The sequence below is a fragment of the Oenanthe melanoleuca genome, chromosome 20, assembly GCF_029582105.1.
Source record: "Oenanthe melanoleuca isolate GR-GAL-2019-014 chromosome 20, OMel1.0, whole genome shotgun sequence".
Taxonomy (NCBI): Eukaryota; Metazoa; Chordata; class Aves; order Passeriformes; family Muscicapidae; genus Oenanthe; species Oenanthe melanoleuca.
This window is the reverse complement of record NC_079353.1, coordinates 14,050,265-14,067,088: the sequence shown is the minus strand read 5'-3', so window position 1 is coordinate 14,067,088 and position 16,824 is coordinate 14,050,265. Positions and strand designations below refer to the sequence as shown.

The following is a 16,824-nucleotide window of genomic DNA, read 5'->3' as shown; positions in this document are numbered from 1 at the left end:
TTGGTAATTTTGGGGGATTTTTTTTTTTTTTTTTTTTTTTTTTTTTTGGTGTGTTTTTGGGTGTTTTTTGGGTAGTTTTTGGGGTTATTTTCTCACCTTTGCCTGCCAAAGGTAATTTTTGGGGATATATTTTGGGGGGTTTGGGGGGTTTTTTGGGAATTTTTTGGGGATTTTTTTGGGAATTTTTTGGGATGTTTTTGGAATTTTTTTGGGAATTTTTGGGGGGTTTTTGGGGATTTTTGGGGATTTTTTGGGGTGGTTTTGGCTGGTTTTTTGGGTAGTTTTTTGGGTTTTTTCTCACCTTTGGCCGCCAGGTCCAGGTGATTTTTGGGGTTTTTTTTGGGGGGGATATTTTTGGTAATTTTTGGGGATTTTTTGGGGGACTTTTTTGGGATGCAGAGGAGCAGCTGAGCACCACCAGATGGGCACACGTGGATAACCTGTGACTGGGATCTGCCCTCCACCTCTGCCCCACCGTGCAGCAGCATGGTGCAGATGTCCTTGCAGCACTGCACTTCCAGCTGCTCCACTGCACAGCCACCACCCCCTCCACTGCCGTCACAGCCTTGTGGCTCTGCCACTGCGCCAGGGACTCCAGCCCCAGCCTAAACCACGGGGATTCCAGCAGGGTCAGCAGGCGCCTCAGCACAGTGACATGACACACCTGCAGTGACATGGCTGTGGACCGCTCTCCTCCAGCCGCTTCTCTGTCACCTCTGAGAGCGCCCGTGGCCGCAGCAGTGCTGGCAGCCTTTGCAGCAGCCACCTGCCATTCCAGCCAGACACCAACGGCGCAGCCATGAACACAAAGGTCTTCTCCAGGGCCCGAGCAGCCTGAGGGCACACAGCCCACGGGAGAGCTCCAGGCAGCCAGCAGTGCTCAGCAGGTTCAGCTCAGCCACAGCGGAGCAATCGGGGGGCTCCGGTTCCTCCCGCAGCAGCTGGAAGAAATGCCGTGTGGCCAGCAGGACTGTCTTCTGGCTACTGGGAAGGGTCCCTCTGCCATGGCTCTCCTGGTAGATTTGGACCAGGACATGTCGGTAGTGAGTCAGTGTGGGGACCAGGAGGACGCCAAGGTGTTGCAGGAGATCTCCAAAGGCAGCCACGTGCGGGTGAGGCGTGAGGGTGTAGGGGTAAAAGTCAGCCTCGTCCAGGAGGGATGTCGCCACAGCCGGCCCAGGGGACACATCAGCTGCTCTGCAAAGGCTTCAGTGCCCGGCTCCAGCCCCTCTGCGGCTGGAGGCCACGGAGGGGACGGGGAGGCTGCCCCGGGGACGGAGAGGCTGATCCGGGCACGGAGAGGCTGATCCAGGCACGGAGAGGCTGATCCGGGCACGGAGAGGCTGATCCAGGCACGGAGCAGCCGCCCCGGGCACAGAGAAGCCGCCCCGGGCACGGAGCGCCGCTCTCCGCCGGGGGCGGGCCCGGTGCCGAGGCCAGGCCGCCGCCGGAAGGGGGGTTCGGTTCCGGGCCGCGCGGCGTCATGGAGTCACTGTGGCGGCTGAAGCGCTTCGACGCTTTTCCTAAGACCCTGGAAGATTTTCGGGTCAAGACTTGCGGAGGAGCCCTGGGTGAGCGGGGGGCCCTCAGCGGGCGGGCCCTCGGCAGCGGCTCGGGGCGGCGGCGGGCGGGCTGCGGCAGGGCTGACGGTGCTTCTCCTCTCCCTGGCAGTGACGGCTGTTAGCGGGCTCATCATGGTGCTGCTTTTCTTCTCGGAGCTGCAGTACTACCTGACCAAGGAGGTGAGTACGGCTCATGGGCGGCCGCGGGGCTGCTCCCACTCGGCCCCTCAGAGCGGCCGGTGGCTCCTCGCCGGTCGGCCCCGGTCTGCCCGGGCAGCAGCTTCGCCCCCACATGCCCGCGGCTCGCGGTGCTTTGCTGTGCCCTGGCCGGTGGCCGCGGCGGGGGGAGCGGGTGCTGTGCCGTGCCGTGCAGTGCCATGCCGTGCTGTGCCGTGCCGTGCTGTGCCGTGCCGTGCTGTGCCGTGCCGTGCCATGCCGTGCTGTGCCGTGCCGTGCTGTGCCGTGCCGTGCTGTGCCGTGCCATGCCATGCTGTGCCATGCTGTGCCGTGCCATGCCGTGCCGTGCCGTGCCGTGCTGTGCCGTGCCGTGCAGTGCCATGCTGTGCCGTGCAGTGCCATGCCGTGCCGTGCTGTGCCGTGCCATGCCATGCTGTGCCATGCTGTGCCGTGCCGTGCAGTGCCATGCTGTGCCGTGCAGTGCCATGCCGTGCCGTGCTGTGCCGTGCCATGCCATGCTGTGCCATGCTGTGCCGTGCCATGCCGTGCCGTGCTGTGCCGTGCCGTGCAGTGCCATGCTGTGCCGTGCCGTGCCGTGCCATGCTGTGCCATGCTGTGCCGTGCTGTGCCATGCCGTGCCGTGCTGTGCCATGCTGTGCCGTGCCATGCTGTGCCGTGCCGTGCCGTGCAGTGCCATGCTGTGCCGTGCAGTGCCATGCTGTGCCATGCTGTGCTGTGCCGTGCCGTGCTGTGCCGTGCAGTGCCATGCTGTGCCGTGCCGTGCCGTGCTGTGCCGTGCAGTGCCATGCTGTGCCATGCTGTGCTGTGCCGTGCCGTGCCGTGCTGTGCCATGCTGTGCCGTGCCGTGCTGTTCTGAACCCCTGTTCCCTCCCCGCGTTCAGACACCCGCAGTTATTTAACCAGACTGCAAATGGCGTGTGCTGGGCTGTGCACGACAGTGGCTCAGCTGCCTGGCAAATCCCTTCTGCTTTAAAAATTACCTGCTGGACCACAGCACCGAGGGAAAGGGGCCTTTTAATTTGCTTCCAAGTAAAATGAGACTGTTTTTCCTTTGTTCCCAGGTTCATCCAGAGTTGTACGTTGACAAATCAAGGGGAGATAAACTGAAGATCAATCTAGATGTTATTTTCCCACATATGCCTTGTGCTTGTGAGTAAGACTTCTGAATGCTGATGATAATTTTCATCCTTGGCAGGGACTCAAGAGGCTCAGTGTGCCCATAACAAATGTATGTTTATAGATCACTTTCCTTGCATACTGGTTTCAGATTTGAGCATTGATGCAATGGATGTAGCAGGAGAGCAGCAACTGGATGTAGAGCACAATCTGTTTAAACAACGTTTGGATAAAGCTGGCAACCGTGTAACTCCAGAGGCTGAGAGACATGGTAAGATGCTGTTCTGCCTGTCCTGGGTGGTTGTTCTGTTACTCTTTCCACTGTATGCCTGTTTTGAGATTCATGGGGACAAGTGACAGCTGTAGAGTGTTTGAATGCCACAAAGCCTTGAAGACCTTGTAGCATGCAGATCTGTTAAACTCAGTTTTACACTCAGTACTTTTGCAAGGAAATCTTTGAGGATTTCCTTGAAGAAAGAAGCCCCCATCCCTCTGAAATTAGAACAAAGACCCATGGATGCATTTGAGGAATAAAGTTGCACAGTTGGTCATCTTTTGGGGTTAGAAATCAAGCTGCTGTTCTTGCAAAACTTGGCTTTGGTTGTATTGTTAAATCACAGTGAGTAAATAAATGGGACTGTGTGGTTCAAGAGAAGAGCCTTTCTCTTTGTGATTTAACCTTTAAGCCTAAACTCGCACCTTACTCCATCAACTTGTGTGTGCTGACACACACCTGATAAATATATGTGAGTTGATCTCTTGTTTGCAAGCTGTAATAAGTGATCCTTGGCTACATAAACCTCTCCTCTACATTTTTTATATGTTATGACTCATCCTTGTTCTTTGATACAAACCAGAAAGGATTTTGACAAAGCATTTCAATTGTGCAGTAACATTGTTCTACTTTTCCTTTCCAAAACATTAGTTACTTATTCCCTTTTCTGGGAGTCAGTGTAGTTCTGCGTATCAACATGACCAAATTTTTACCTTTGTATCACTTTAGATTTAACATTTCTGTTGTTGACATTGAAAGGCTAAACTAAGTCAAGAGCTGAACAATTGGCAGGCACAAGAGTTTCTCCAGTTGTCATGGGAATGTGGTGATAGTGTTCTTACTACTGTGTCACTTAGCAGCCACCACAGGTTGTGACTTTACAAATTGTTGTCTGGGTTCAAAAACTATTCTACATGTTGTGAAGCAGCTCCTGTATCACTCATAATGTACTGGTTGAGTCTACTTAAGACATGCTCTAGCAAAGCCTTTATGCAAGTAATGTCTGATGCTCCAGCAAGGCTTACAGATAGCCAGTTCTTTCCATGGAGGCTGTTCTTGAGAGGTCAAATACTGTGCTTCTTCTTGGTCTTGCTTCACACCTCAGCTGGCTACACTCATGGCATTTCAGGAAGGCATTGGGTGCAGGATGTGCAGCAGCACACTGTGTGTGGAACAGTCACATGCATACAGTAGATCAGGAGTACACCACAGAGTTTCTAAATGTGTCTCATCATTTTGAATCCTCTTTTGTCTTAGAGCTGGGAAAAGAAGAAGAAAAAGTGTTTGATCCAAATTCTTTGGATGCCGATCGCTGCGAGAGCTGTTACGGGGCAGAGTCAGAGGACATTCGGTAACCTTGACACCTTTTTCCTGTCTCCTTAGTGCTGCAGTCCAGATCTGTTATATGCATATGTTTTTCCAAATGTATATGAGGCAATGAAATCCTGCTCTTAGGTGCGTGTTCAGTGCTAAGAGCAGTTGTGGTTTGGCTATGCCTTTGGAAGCTGCATGCAGGATTGTTAGAAGGTACATCTGTAGGATGTTTGCATTGTCTACATGCCTGTTTAAGCAGTACAAAAATTACATCTCAGCAGATGAGATTTTCTGGGTTTGTTTGGTGTCCAGAGCAGAGGTGTTTAAATGATTTCACCGTTACATGAGCTATCTGATGTAAAACCTGGTTATGCCCTGGCCTTGCTTTCTCATTTCTGCTGCTGGCTTTGCATCCTTACAGGAGCAAAGACCAGACATCCATGGCTCACAAAAACAACAGGTGTCTCTTTGTATTTCTCATTCCTCCTAACAGGAAATCACTTTAAGAATGAATCTATGATAGTCCATCTAGGTTCTGGACTAATCTTGCCTATTTTTGGCTTGGTGGGTGACTTGGATTGTCCCATCTGTCAAGTTGTGTCCTTTCCCAGAGATGTTTTCATCTTGAGGGATTCATTATTGTTGCTTTCAACAGCAGGAATTCCTTCAACATGTCCAGCAAAACATGAAACTAAGGAAGAAACCTGGGGTTTTTTTCTGATAACCAAGGTCTTATTCACAGGTAGAAATGTACAAAGAAAGTTTGCAGTTAAGCCCCCCTTTGGCCCTATGTATTGGCCCAAAAACAGGAAAGAAGCAATAGAAACAGGCAGATGCTTTGTTAACGAGGAAGTTCCATACTGCTCATAACTGTGGAGCACTGATGCTTTTGTGGCTAATTTCTTTGCCTTGGCTGTGTAAATGGCCAGGCAGAGCCCTCTTCAGACTCCAGTCCTGCTTTCAAACAGTGTGCATCCTCACCTCCAAACCTCAGAAGGCACATCAAGAAGTCATGCTCATTCAGGAGCATTAGGCCACTTTTCAAGGTCCAGTTCCCAATGCTTGTGTTGTTGCTTTGTTGAAGAGGAATCAGTCAAGGATTCAAGTCCTGAGCTGGAGCATCTCTTCTTAATGATGAAGATGGTGAGATGGTGCTTGTCCTTTTTGCAGGTGCTGTAATACTTGTGATGATGTCAGAGAAGCATACAGGCGGCGAGGCTGGGCCTTCAAGAACCCAGACAGCATAGAGCAGTGCAAGAGGGAAGGGTTTAGCCAGAAGATGCAAGAGCAGAAGAATGAGGGCTGCCAAGTGTATGGTTTCCTAGAGGTCAACAAGGTGAGAGAAAGCTTTTGCTGTGAACCTGCTGCATGATGGCGAGGACGGTGAAAAGGCAGGACTGGGGCATTCCTCTCCTTTTTCAGCTTTAGATAATGTCTGCTGCTACTGACACCGGTGAAAATGAGCTGGTTGGTGTCTGTCTTGTGTAAACAAAATCTTAAAAATCCAAACACCAGTACAACTGCTTTACTTACATATGTTCAGACCATTTAATGAAAGGTTACTCTCTCCTGCAGGTAGCTGGAAATTTTCACTTTGCACCAGGAAAAAGTTTTCAACAGTCTCATGTACATGGTAAAGTCTTTTCTTTTCCTGCTTATTGGATCTTTTGGTTTCAAGTGTGTCTGACATTTTTCCTTTAATGTCTTTGCATCACTGTCTGTGGTAACATCACTGCTTCAGTGGGGAGGACATTGTTTAAGTTTTGTTACAGTGGTTTAGAATTATCATGGGCAAACAGAAAAGTTGTTTCTAGGGTTGCTGCCACATGAGTGTGGAAGAACTTGGCAGAGAATGTTTCTGGGCAGTCTGTCAGTTCTTTACTGCTCTGCAGTCAGACAACCTCAAGTAAAGTGTTCAGTCCAGGATCTGACTACCAGTACCTCTGGAAGGAATATTTTCTTCTATTCATGAGTTTCAGAGTAAAATTTAAGTTGTGAAGGACTTCCTTGAGTATATACATAAGTATAGCGTGGCCAGAACAATAGTTGTAGTTTACAAAATCATGGAATGGTTTGAGTTGGAAGGGATCTTTAAAGGCCATGTAGTCCAACTCCCCTGCAATGGGCAAGGACAGCTTCTACTAGAGCAGGTTGCTAGAGTCCTGTCCAGCCTCTCCATCCCTGGAAGCAGGGCTCTCTCTCCATCTCTGGAAGCAGGGGCTCTCTCTCCATCCCTGGAAGCAGGGGCTCTCTCTCCATCCCTGGAAGCAGGGCTCTCTCTCCATCTCTGGAAGCAGGGGCTCTCTCTCCATCTCTGGAAGCAGGGGCTCTCTCTCCATCTCTGGAAGCAGGGGCTCTCTCTCCATCTCTGGAAGCAGGGCTCTCTCTCCATCCCTGGAAGCAGGGGCTCTCTCTCCATCCCTGGAAGCAGGGCTCTCTCTCCATCCCTGGAAGCAGGGGCTCTCTCTCCATCCCTGGAAGCAGGGCTCTCTCTCCATCCCTGGAAGCAGGGCTCTCTCTCCATCCCTGGAAGCAGGGCTCTCTCTCCATCCCTGGAAGCAGGGGCTCTCTATCCATCCCTGGAAGCAGGGCTCTCTCTCCATCCCTGGAAGCAGGGCTCTCTCTCCATCCCTGGAAGCAGGGGCTCTCTCTCCATCCCTGGAAGCAGGGGCTCTCTCTCCATCCCTGGAAGCAGGGCTCTCTCTCCATCCCTGGAAGCAGGGCTCTCTCTCCATCCCTGGAAGCAGGGCTCTCTCTCCATCTCGGAAGCAGGGGCTCTCTATCCATCCCTGGAAGCAGGGGCTCTCTATCCATCCCTGGAAGCAGGGGCTCTCTCTCCATCCCTGGAAGCAGGGGCTCTCTCTCCATCCCTGGAAGCAGGGGCTCTCTATCCATCCCTGGAAGCAGGGGCTCTCTCTCCATTTGGGTCTCCCACTAGACCACAGCTCTCTTTGGCATCCACCTGCTCCAGCATGAGCACTTCCCCCACGGGCTGTGAGTGGATCTCAGCATCCCCCATGACCTCAGGGGCTGCAGGGGCACAGCTGCTCCACCATGCTCCTCACCTGGCCTCCAGAGGAACCTTGGCTTGATGCTTGCAGCACCTCCTCCCCCTCCTTCTCCACTGACCTTGGTGTCTCCATGTTGTTTCCCTCACAAGTCCTCACTCCCTTCTCTGCTCTGACTAGGAGAAAAACTGCTGCTCACAGGTACTTCAGATAGCAAGTTAAAGATTCCTGCAGGGTTCTGCAGCTCTGGGAGGCTGATCCAGTGCAGGTTCTGCACTGGAAGGAGAAGATGCTGCTGCTGCCCCTGCCCCTCTCCCTGTGCAGGGCTGGCTGGGGCAGCAGTGCCTGGGGCTCCTTGGCATCCCTGGAAAAAACTGAGCGCAGGCTGTCTTGATTGTTCTTCTTAAATATGTAATTTAGAGGCATTACCAGCCTCTCTAATTGGGCCAGCAGCAGATCCATTCTCAGAGCAGCAGAGATTGGCTCTGGTGGACATGGTGGAAGCTTCCAGCCACCTCTGTGGCTCTCCCCTGCTACCAGAAAACCAGGCTGTGCCAAATCAACACAGTGTCTTGTCTTGTGCTGGGCTCTCAAGGGAGCATCATTTCTAATCTTTGTTAATAATGTAGCAACACTTGGTGATCTGACTCCATTAGCTCCTGAAGTAATAGCCCATGATTATTGAAATGTGTTTTACTTTGCTAGAGTGAAAGGTGAAGTCTGCCTTCCTGAGCATATGAATTTCCTGTTATAATGGCCAAAGCCTCTGGGTTCTTTGAGATGTCTGTGTGACTTTGGATAAGCCTCTTACTATTGATACTGAAATGAGTTGCAGTTTATATTTTCATCCTGAGACTGATGCTTCTAGTATTGCATAACATCATTTAAGTAGCAAACTAAAAGATATCCATTGCCTTCCACTGCCCACATCTCTGCCAGATCCCTTCTAGGAGTGTGTGGTGCTGCCAGCATTGTCACACAGCTATGTGTGGGAAGGGCAGAGATGGGGCAGGCCAAATTCCCTAGATCCCAGCACTGGTGACACTAACTGTGGCCCCACCAGTGGTTTGTAAATAAACTGCTCAGGCATCCCTGCAAAGACTTTTCCTTTCCTAGTGTGTTCTCTGGGCAGGAGTAACAAGGCTGATAGGCAGAGGGCTGAGAGTTACTAGGATGATGATGATTTTTAAGGGCACTTGCATGTTATATTAAAGCATGTGCTCTGCTCAGTTGTTAGTTTAAATCTATCACTACCCTGTGTTTTACAGCAGTGAGAGGAGTTATTTGTGGCTAACAACAAGGCTTTCCTTTCTGGCCTCTGGGATCTTGTTTTTTCCTAGATGAAGAATACATGCAGGTGAGGACTGAATAACTAACCTGAAGTAACCCCAAATTGAATTTACTTCCCTTCATCTAGCAGTGGCTCTGTATCAGGCAGGTATTATAGCAGTTTTATCTGTCACACACCCTACTATGCAAGAAGAGAGAAACCCAGGCAATTTTCTTGCCATTTCAGGTTGTGCTGGAAATTAAAGGAGCTCTCTTATTGCTGGTAGACTTTTTTTCTTTTTGCTGGTAGGATGTGGTACACAGATACTATTGTTATGCAATGTGAGCTATATTATTAACTGTTTTTCTGTTACAGTTCATGATCTGCAGAGCTTCGGACTTGATAACGTAAGTGTTGACAAGACAGTGTTCTATTCTCTGTTTTAGTTCTGGATTTCCCTCCTATTGCCACTTTGAGATCCTAGATTGCTACAGATTTGGCTTTATGAGTCTAAGCAGAACCTGGGTCCTGCTTTCACAGAGGTGCTGAAATGCTTTCTGTGACATTTGCATGCTGCTTGGCAAGCCTGTGCCTCTCTTCCTGAGCCTCCCTTTCTCCTTAATCTGTGCTTCACAGTTTCTTAGGTTGATATTGTCACAATTGCTTCTGGATCTGTTGGAGTTTACCTTGTCCTGGGAGGAAAGCAGGTGATGCTCATACCTGTTCCTGCAAGGCAGCTGATAGCACGTGCTTCAGTGGCAGGGAGAGAAGTGAGTGGGAGAACCTCCTGTAGATAGGAGGAAAGAACCTGGATCTGAGGATTTCCAGCAGGAGAAGGAAAAATTCCTTGTCTTGAAGTCTCCTGTGAACAAAAAAGAAGAGCAAATGTTTTTGAGTTTACTGTTAGGATGCACAGAGAAAGGGAGCACCTGTCTCTATTCTAGAGCCATGCACAGAAAAATTTACAAATAATGAACTTTGGGCCCCTTCCCTTGACCCTCGTGTGCTGTGCAGCTGTTTGAGTTATTGGCATTTCCATTTCAGATCAATATGACACACTATATCAAACATCTCTCATTTGGAAGGGATTATCCAGGCATTGTGAACCCCCTGGATGGGACAGCCATCACTGCACAGCAAGGTAAAGGCCAGCTGAAAGAAGTCTCTTTTTAAGTGTCTGTATTAACAAGTGTTAGAAGAGAACAGGAGCAAAGTTCCCATTTTAAACAAAAACCCTAACAGTGTTATGTGAAATGGGACTCCTCCACCTTGTGCTCTTTCTGGAGCAGCTTTCTCCATTCACCTGGAAGAAATCTGCCAACATGTTTGGATTCTGTGACCTTTCTGAAAGAAATCTCTGTTCAGTGTTCATGGATGCACAACAGCAGGTGTAGCACATCATTATTAAAAGCCTACCTCAGATATAGTTCAGGGATAGTCCTGTCTAACTACTGCATGCAGTGAGAAAGAACCAGAAGATGTAGGGTAGAGAAAAAAAGGCCTAATTGGTAGTTGCTGGAGAGCTGTGGTGTCTGCCTGACCTTGACATAGCAAACAGTAAGAGCTTGAAAAGCTGCAGTGAATTGAAATATTTCTGATCTTTTCTGGATAGCTCCAGATTTGTTGGCTTGAGAATGAAAGGCTATTTTTTCCTCATGCTGCTGCTGTGCATGAGTTTATTTCCACAAGCCTGCTTTTCTGTGAAAGGTCCTTTACATGCCACTGCAGAGTTGTATTTTTTTAGATCCACTAAAGTCTGAAAAGTTTGTCCTTGAAGTAATTGGAGCTGGATGTAATAAAGCTTGAAGAAAGTAGTCATTTGCTTTGAAGTGGTGATAGTCATGCCTGAATCTGTTCTTGTAAGTTTTCTACCATTGATTTGGATCCTTGTACCCAAATCTGAGGATGGCTTAAAAAAAAAAAAATACAGAAAAATTAAAAGGTGTTGTAATGTTCAGTGCAGTTGTGATGCTGTAGTTACTCTGTGGAGTAACAAACCATCTGAGAGGGAGGACCTGTAGCTGACTGGTAAATTTCTGTATAGGCTCAAACTTTTCATCTTGAGCTTCAGTCAACCAGTTGGTAAATTTTTGAAGAATTTGTTCTGAGGACATATTCCAGTAAAGAAGTAGGACCAGTAGATTACAGGTCAAATTTATGTTTATTGCATCTAAGGATACCATATGCAAGAAATACTTCTGCTGTAGAAATGGATTAATAATCTTCACTAGGGAATTTCATAGAAAATAGTTTTTTTTTCTTGCATTGTGTTATCCCTAAGAGAACTGAAGGAACAGGCTGGTCTGAGGCAACAGAAGAGGTTCTTCTATTTTTTTGCTTCATTAGTTCAGATCTTCCTTTTCATCTTTTGATACAATAAATGCCATGCTCCTACAGGAATAAGCTGCAATGTTAATTGAAGTTGATATGAGATACTCATTTAGACCTGAGTATGTTTTCCCAAGGCTGTGTTGTTAAAAATAAGAAATTTTCCTGGACTAGAATCAAATTTGCAAGAAGTTTTATTGGCAAAGTTATAGCAAGTTTGTAGAAGGTTTTCCATTTAGTCAAGGCCAAAATGCCATGAGTTTTGATTGGAGCAGAAATTAGATTCACTTTGGCAAGAGGAAGACATTAACTTTACTGTCCTTGAAAACCTCCAGCAGCTGTTGTGCACAAAGAGGTTCCCTGACAAGTTGAACAAAACCAGTTTGTGTCTACCTGACCTGTCAGTGAAAAGCTTCCAGCTTGCTGTTGGATATTAATTGTGTCTCTCCTTGTCTTTGCTTATAGCTTCCATGATGTTTCAATATTTTGTCAAAGTGGTCCCCACTGTGTATAGGAAAGTGGATGGTGAAGTAAGTACCTTTTTTCATGTTACTTTGACTAGTGGAAGCCTTCACTTTCTCCTCACATTCTTGATGCTGGCAGTAACTGTGGATACAGATGTGTTTCCAGATGTATACCAGGGGCTGTATTGTACATTCAGTACATGGGACCCCCAGGTATGGAATTTGGTAAAGAAATTGGGATAGTATTGTTCTCAGCTTGGATTGTAATTCTAATGTCTGTGTTGGATAGCTTAGTAAGGATGACAGAACATAATTTCATTTTATAGAAACCCAGTTTAGTTGCTCTAAGAATAGGACTAGTATGAACAATGTGTAGGAGAATGGCAGGGCACAAAAGAATGCTGGAGAGTGATCTTCATTTATGTGAAGATAGGCTATCTCTGTCTTTCTCCACTCTCCTGCCTCTATGTATTGTTTTCCTTTTCCTCACTCTTGATTATTTATGGCTTTCTGCCATCAGTGCTGTCTCCTGAAGCATACTTAGAAGCACTGCATTTTGATAGAGCATGACATAGAGCCAGGGCTGAGAGGGACAGCTTGTGCCAAGGTGTGCCAGCAGAGATGAAATAGTCCAGCCTGGGTGTGATGGATCCCTCATACTATGGGCTAGCTGCAGCTTTAACTGTAGTAAAAACAGACCTGATGACAAACACCTGATCCTGACAGATTCTTCATGACTTTCTAACCACTGTCAGGCTGTCCACATGGGCAGGGCTGCCCTGATGTGTTTCACTGAACTCATGTTTTAGTAGCCTTTCCTATTCCCTGTTGGCAGAACAATGTTTGCTGTGTTTGTTTCTGGTAGGTGGTGAGAACTAACCAGTTCTCAGTTACACGCCATGAGAAAATAGCAAATGGTCTGCTGGGAGACCAGGGTCTGCCTGGTGTCTTTGTGCTCTATGAGCTTTCACCCATGATGGTGAAGCTGACAGAGAAACACAGGTAAGAGACATTGCATTCTATTTTCTTCATCCTTGATTTTGTCATTTTGCACAGCTTGAAACTTCATCCTCACTTAGACATGACAGTGCAAATTCCTGAATTTCATCCAAGCCTCTGCCCAGCCAGTGGAGAGGAGGAGGTGCTCACCCCTTTCTCTCTGTGTGAACCCTGGTTGGGTTTGGGTTTTTTCTGTTACCATGTGAAGAGGAAAGTGGTGCAAGGAGCAGAAGTGTGATATAATGGTTCTTGATTCAGACTTCTAATGGGAAGACTAGATTTACAGAGCTTACCCATTTTACCTGCAGCACCCACACAGTCCAAAGGGTTCCTTACTGTGCATTTGCTATGGCTTTTCTGCATCTTGCAGCCAGTGTGGAACCTCTTCTTCTCTCTGGGTTAATGGCTGGCATGCAGCTGCAGGGGAAGGGAAGGGGTTGTAGCTGTCCAGTCTTTGGGGTTCATAATGGGGGACAGAAAATGTCTGTATCTTGAAATATAGTAACATGTGCTTAGGGATTTATTTATTGTGTTACATGACTCTGCTGTGCATTCTCACTGAGTAAGAATGAATAATGTCTTAGGGATTAAAAGCCCATCTTTTAAGTTTATAAATTCAGTACTTCCCCTTAGTACTGGTGACTAAAAGTAGCAGTGACAAACTCCATTCTGTAGCCAATAGGAGTTAATTAATTCTTCAATCTGAGAATTGTCAGCTATGAATATTTAGGTAATGCATACTTATATGGTATGATGAACATTATTATAATTATTATTTAATTGTTATGTACCTGACATGGTATCTGAGCTCATGCTGGTTGTTCAAATTCTAGGTCCTTTACTCACTTTCTCACTGGAGTTTGTGCCATTGTTGGAGGCATATTTACAGGTATTGCACCTTTCAATCATTTTGCTTTCTGAAGTGTAAACATTTACTATCTTATGCTTTCTAAAGTCTGCATGTGCAGTAATAAATCCATGTTTGATGAAGTGAGATGAAGTGATATTGCAGCCTTTGGGAAGCAATACAGCATGTTCTGCAGAGCAGCAGATTAGTTAGCACTGGAGGTTTACAAGTTGCTGTAGATGATGTAGATTAATAATGATTTCAGCATTTCATTTCATTAGACCTGTAGACCTGTCATAGTATCTCACTTTGATGCTCTACAGGACATTTTGTTTCCAAACAAAGCTGTTCTTCGCTGCCCATATGAAAGTGTCTGTACTTGCATTCTTGGCCAGCTTGGCTCTGTAAGCAGGTAGTTGTTTTCATGTGGAACCAAAGCCAGTAAAATCTGTGAACCCAGATTGCCATGGGCATAACATGTATCTTAGAGATTCCAAACTGTGCTCCCAGACACAGGAGCTCCAGCTACTGTTTTGCAGGGACTAGGTGGAGTCTTGTGAGGAGAGGCTGTTCCTGCAGATCCATCTGAGTGAGTATCTGCTCTTCACTCTCAGTGCTGGCATCTGGAGTAGCTAATCAGTATCTGCTCAGTTCTGTGCATGGGAGCAGCCTTGGTCCAGCCATGCTCTTCAGCTAGTAATCCAGGAGGGTGCTCTAGGCAGAGATGTTAAGGGCCAGTCTGAAGATGTGGTCAGGGATCTGAGAAGCCACTTTCTGTGTCACATAACATCTGTATCACATACCTATAACATCACACCTTTTCTGCAAGGTTTTCCCATCATCTGAGGTGCCACAATGCTCAATGAACCTGATACTGTTAAACAGAATTTCTGTCTACAATAAATTTTGTCCTGTTCATCTCTCTGATATGGAAAGTCATTAAAAATTACTTTCATGACAAATTCAAGTGTCATTTAGCAGCGACTGGGTTTGACAGCCAGTTCATGCTTGCTGCCATACACCACACTCAGACTCTCTGTGCCAGAGTGCAAACCAGCTGGTGGCCTGTAAGACTTGTAGCAGCAGTGGTGTGGCTGACAGGACCAGGGCAGTGACTATCCCTCACTGCACCTTGAGTCCTGGGCTCAGTTCTGAGCCCTTCAGGATGAGCAAGACATGGAGGTGCTGTGGGAAGTGCAGAGAAGGAAAGGGAGCTGGGGAAGGAGCTGGAATGTGGGTCTGGTGAGGAGCAGGCAGGGGTGCTCAGCCTGGAGAAATAGAAGCTCAAGAGGGACCTTCTTGCTCTCTACAACTGCATGAAATGAGGCTGGAGCCAGGTGAGGGTCAGTCTCTTCTTCTGACAAGGACTGAACAAAAGCAAATGGCCTCAAATTGCATCAGGGGAGGTTTAGATTGATATAAGGGGAAAAAAATTGTCATGGAAAGGCTTGTCCAGGCATGGCACAGGCTGCTCAGGGTGGTGGCAGAGTCACCCTGCCTGAAGGAAGCTAAAAGACATGTAGGTGTGACACAGAGACATGGTCTGGCAGTGCTGGGGAATCTTGGACACTATGACCTCAGAGGTCTTTTCCAACCTGGATGATTCTGTGCTATTCCAAAGTCACCTCTGGAACAGTGATCATGTAACAGGATCAAATCCATTCCACAAGTAGAGATAATTTCAAGGCATAACAACAACACAAAAGTCATCTGAAGCATTGCCCAAAGACCAAATATTAAGTCAAATAATTCCATATTATATAGTAATAAACAGAAGATTCAATTCCCATTTTAGCTGCAATGCTTTTTATCTTACTGAAATGTATGCCTTTGTATATAGCCAAGTGATCATTTACTTATTCCTTTGATTGAGGTTTTGAATAGAAGAAAGAATATGAAGTTTTATAAAATTGAATCATTGAGAAAAGGCTCCCTAGCAGGAGCTCCAAGGCTCCTGTCCTATGAAAACCTTGGTTGCCTGGGGTTTGTGGTACAGTAGACCCATTCTGACTTTTTCTGTGGTCACAAAACAAGCACTGAATTAACAGGCTTCTTCAGGGCTGGAGAGGTTTAGGGAAAATGCTGCAGAAAGAATTAAAGGCAGTGGTTTGCATTCATTTGTGTCTGGTGGGTGTTACTGCCATCTCCAGTAAAGGGCACTGTTTGGTACTTGTAAGGTTGCTGTGAAATGAGCAAGAAATGGGAAGCATTTCAGCCCTCTGCAAGCTGAGTCAAGGCAACAATATGGTAAAGTTTCCTCCCCAGACTCTTCTCAGTCATCAGCAAACACACATGGCTCAGCCTGTCTCTTACTTCTGAAGAAAGGATCTTTTCTGGAGAAGCATGATCACTTCTGTCCTGCAGGCTGGCTCTTGTCTGCCCTGAGATGAGGACTTTACTACTCTGAGCAGCAGCAGCAGCAGAACCTTTCTCTGTCTGGTGGTCCTGGGATTCCTTTCCAGAGGATTCCTTTCCTCTTACAGCAGGGTTTGTGTTTTCTTTCCTTGGGAGTTGTCTCTTTGAGGCATGTCTGACTTCATCTTTTTGTTTTTTTTCCTTTTATAGTTGCAGGTTTCATTGACTCCTTGATCTATCATTCAGCACGTGCCATCCAGAAGAAAATTGAACTTGGGAAGACAACATAAATAAACAATGGCATCAACCCATTTAAAGACAAACAAACAAAAACAAAACAAAAAAGCAGCAGAAAAAAAAAAAAAGCCGAACTCAAGCCTCCAAGGAGAACTAAACAGGCTCTTTGAAACACAAGTGATCTTCTGAGAGTGCACAGGAGAAATTTCCAGATGGCCCTAATTACTCATCTGTTACTGTGCCCTCATTCTTTAGCCTTAGTTTGTGGATGGAACACCTTGAACCTTGCTGCTATAAAGATTAGCTGTCATACCTGGCTCTGCAGGCCCTCGTGTCAAACTCCTTTTGTGTCAGTCCATGGTCCTCCAGCTCTGTTCCCTGCCCAGCAGTGGTGCTGCAGATGCTGCATTCTGGTCTTGCCTCTAGGAATAATGGACTTTATTGTCAAGAGACCTGTAATAGACTGAAGGTGCCATCAACTTTCTAGCAACACCACCAGGAATTTTAAATTTTTCTTTAAAATGTGTCTGGGTGTGCTGATGCTGTATGTCAGACCTCTGTGAAAATGTGCTGAATCCCATCTGTTGCCATCCAGCCATCCTGGGCTGCATGGGCACCCGAAGAATTTGAGATGTGCTTTCTGTGCTGGGGGACCTTCCAATTGTTCTTCTTGTGAAAGATGCAGGTTGATGTTTCAGGAGGAAAAAAAAAAAAAAAAAAAAAAAAAAAAGTCTGGAATTTTAATTGATTTTTAATTGGATTGTTTTTTTTTCATTTCCCCTTGGTATATATTTTCAAATGAAGTCCATCCTCTGTTGTTCTGGTAAGGCATATGGAGAAATAATTAAATTA

General features: G+C 46.8%; 1 protein-coding gene across 1 annotated transcript; it reads left to right on the top strand.

Moving 5' to 3' along the window:
• The first annotated feature begins 346 nt into the window (after positions 1 to 346).
• ERGIC3 (ERGIC and golgi 3) lies at positions 347 to 16,670 on the top strand. Its single transcript, XM_056507452.1, has 13 exons — positions 347 to 1,571; positions 1,672 to 1,742; positions 2,822 to 2,909; positions 3,028 to 3,147; positions 4,408 to 4,501; positions 5,635 to 5,800; positions 6,040 to 6,097; positions 9,118 to 9,149; positions 9,787 to 9,883; positions 11,536 to 11,600; positions 12,400 to 12,536; positions 13,367 to 13,422; positions 15,946 to 16,670. The coding sequence occupies exons 1-13, from the start codon at positions 1,484 to 1,486 to the stop codon at positions 16,023 to 16,025; spliced, it is 1,152 nt and encodes a 383-aa protein (XP_056363427.1). The 5' UTR covers positions 347 to 1,483; the 3' UTR covers positions 16,026 to 16,670.
• Positions 16,671 to 16,824: the final 154 nt, after the last annotated feature.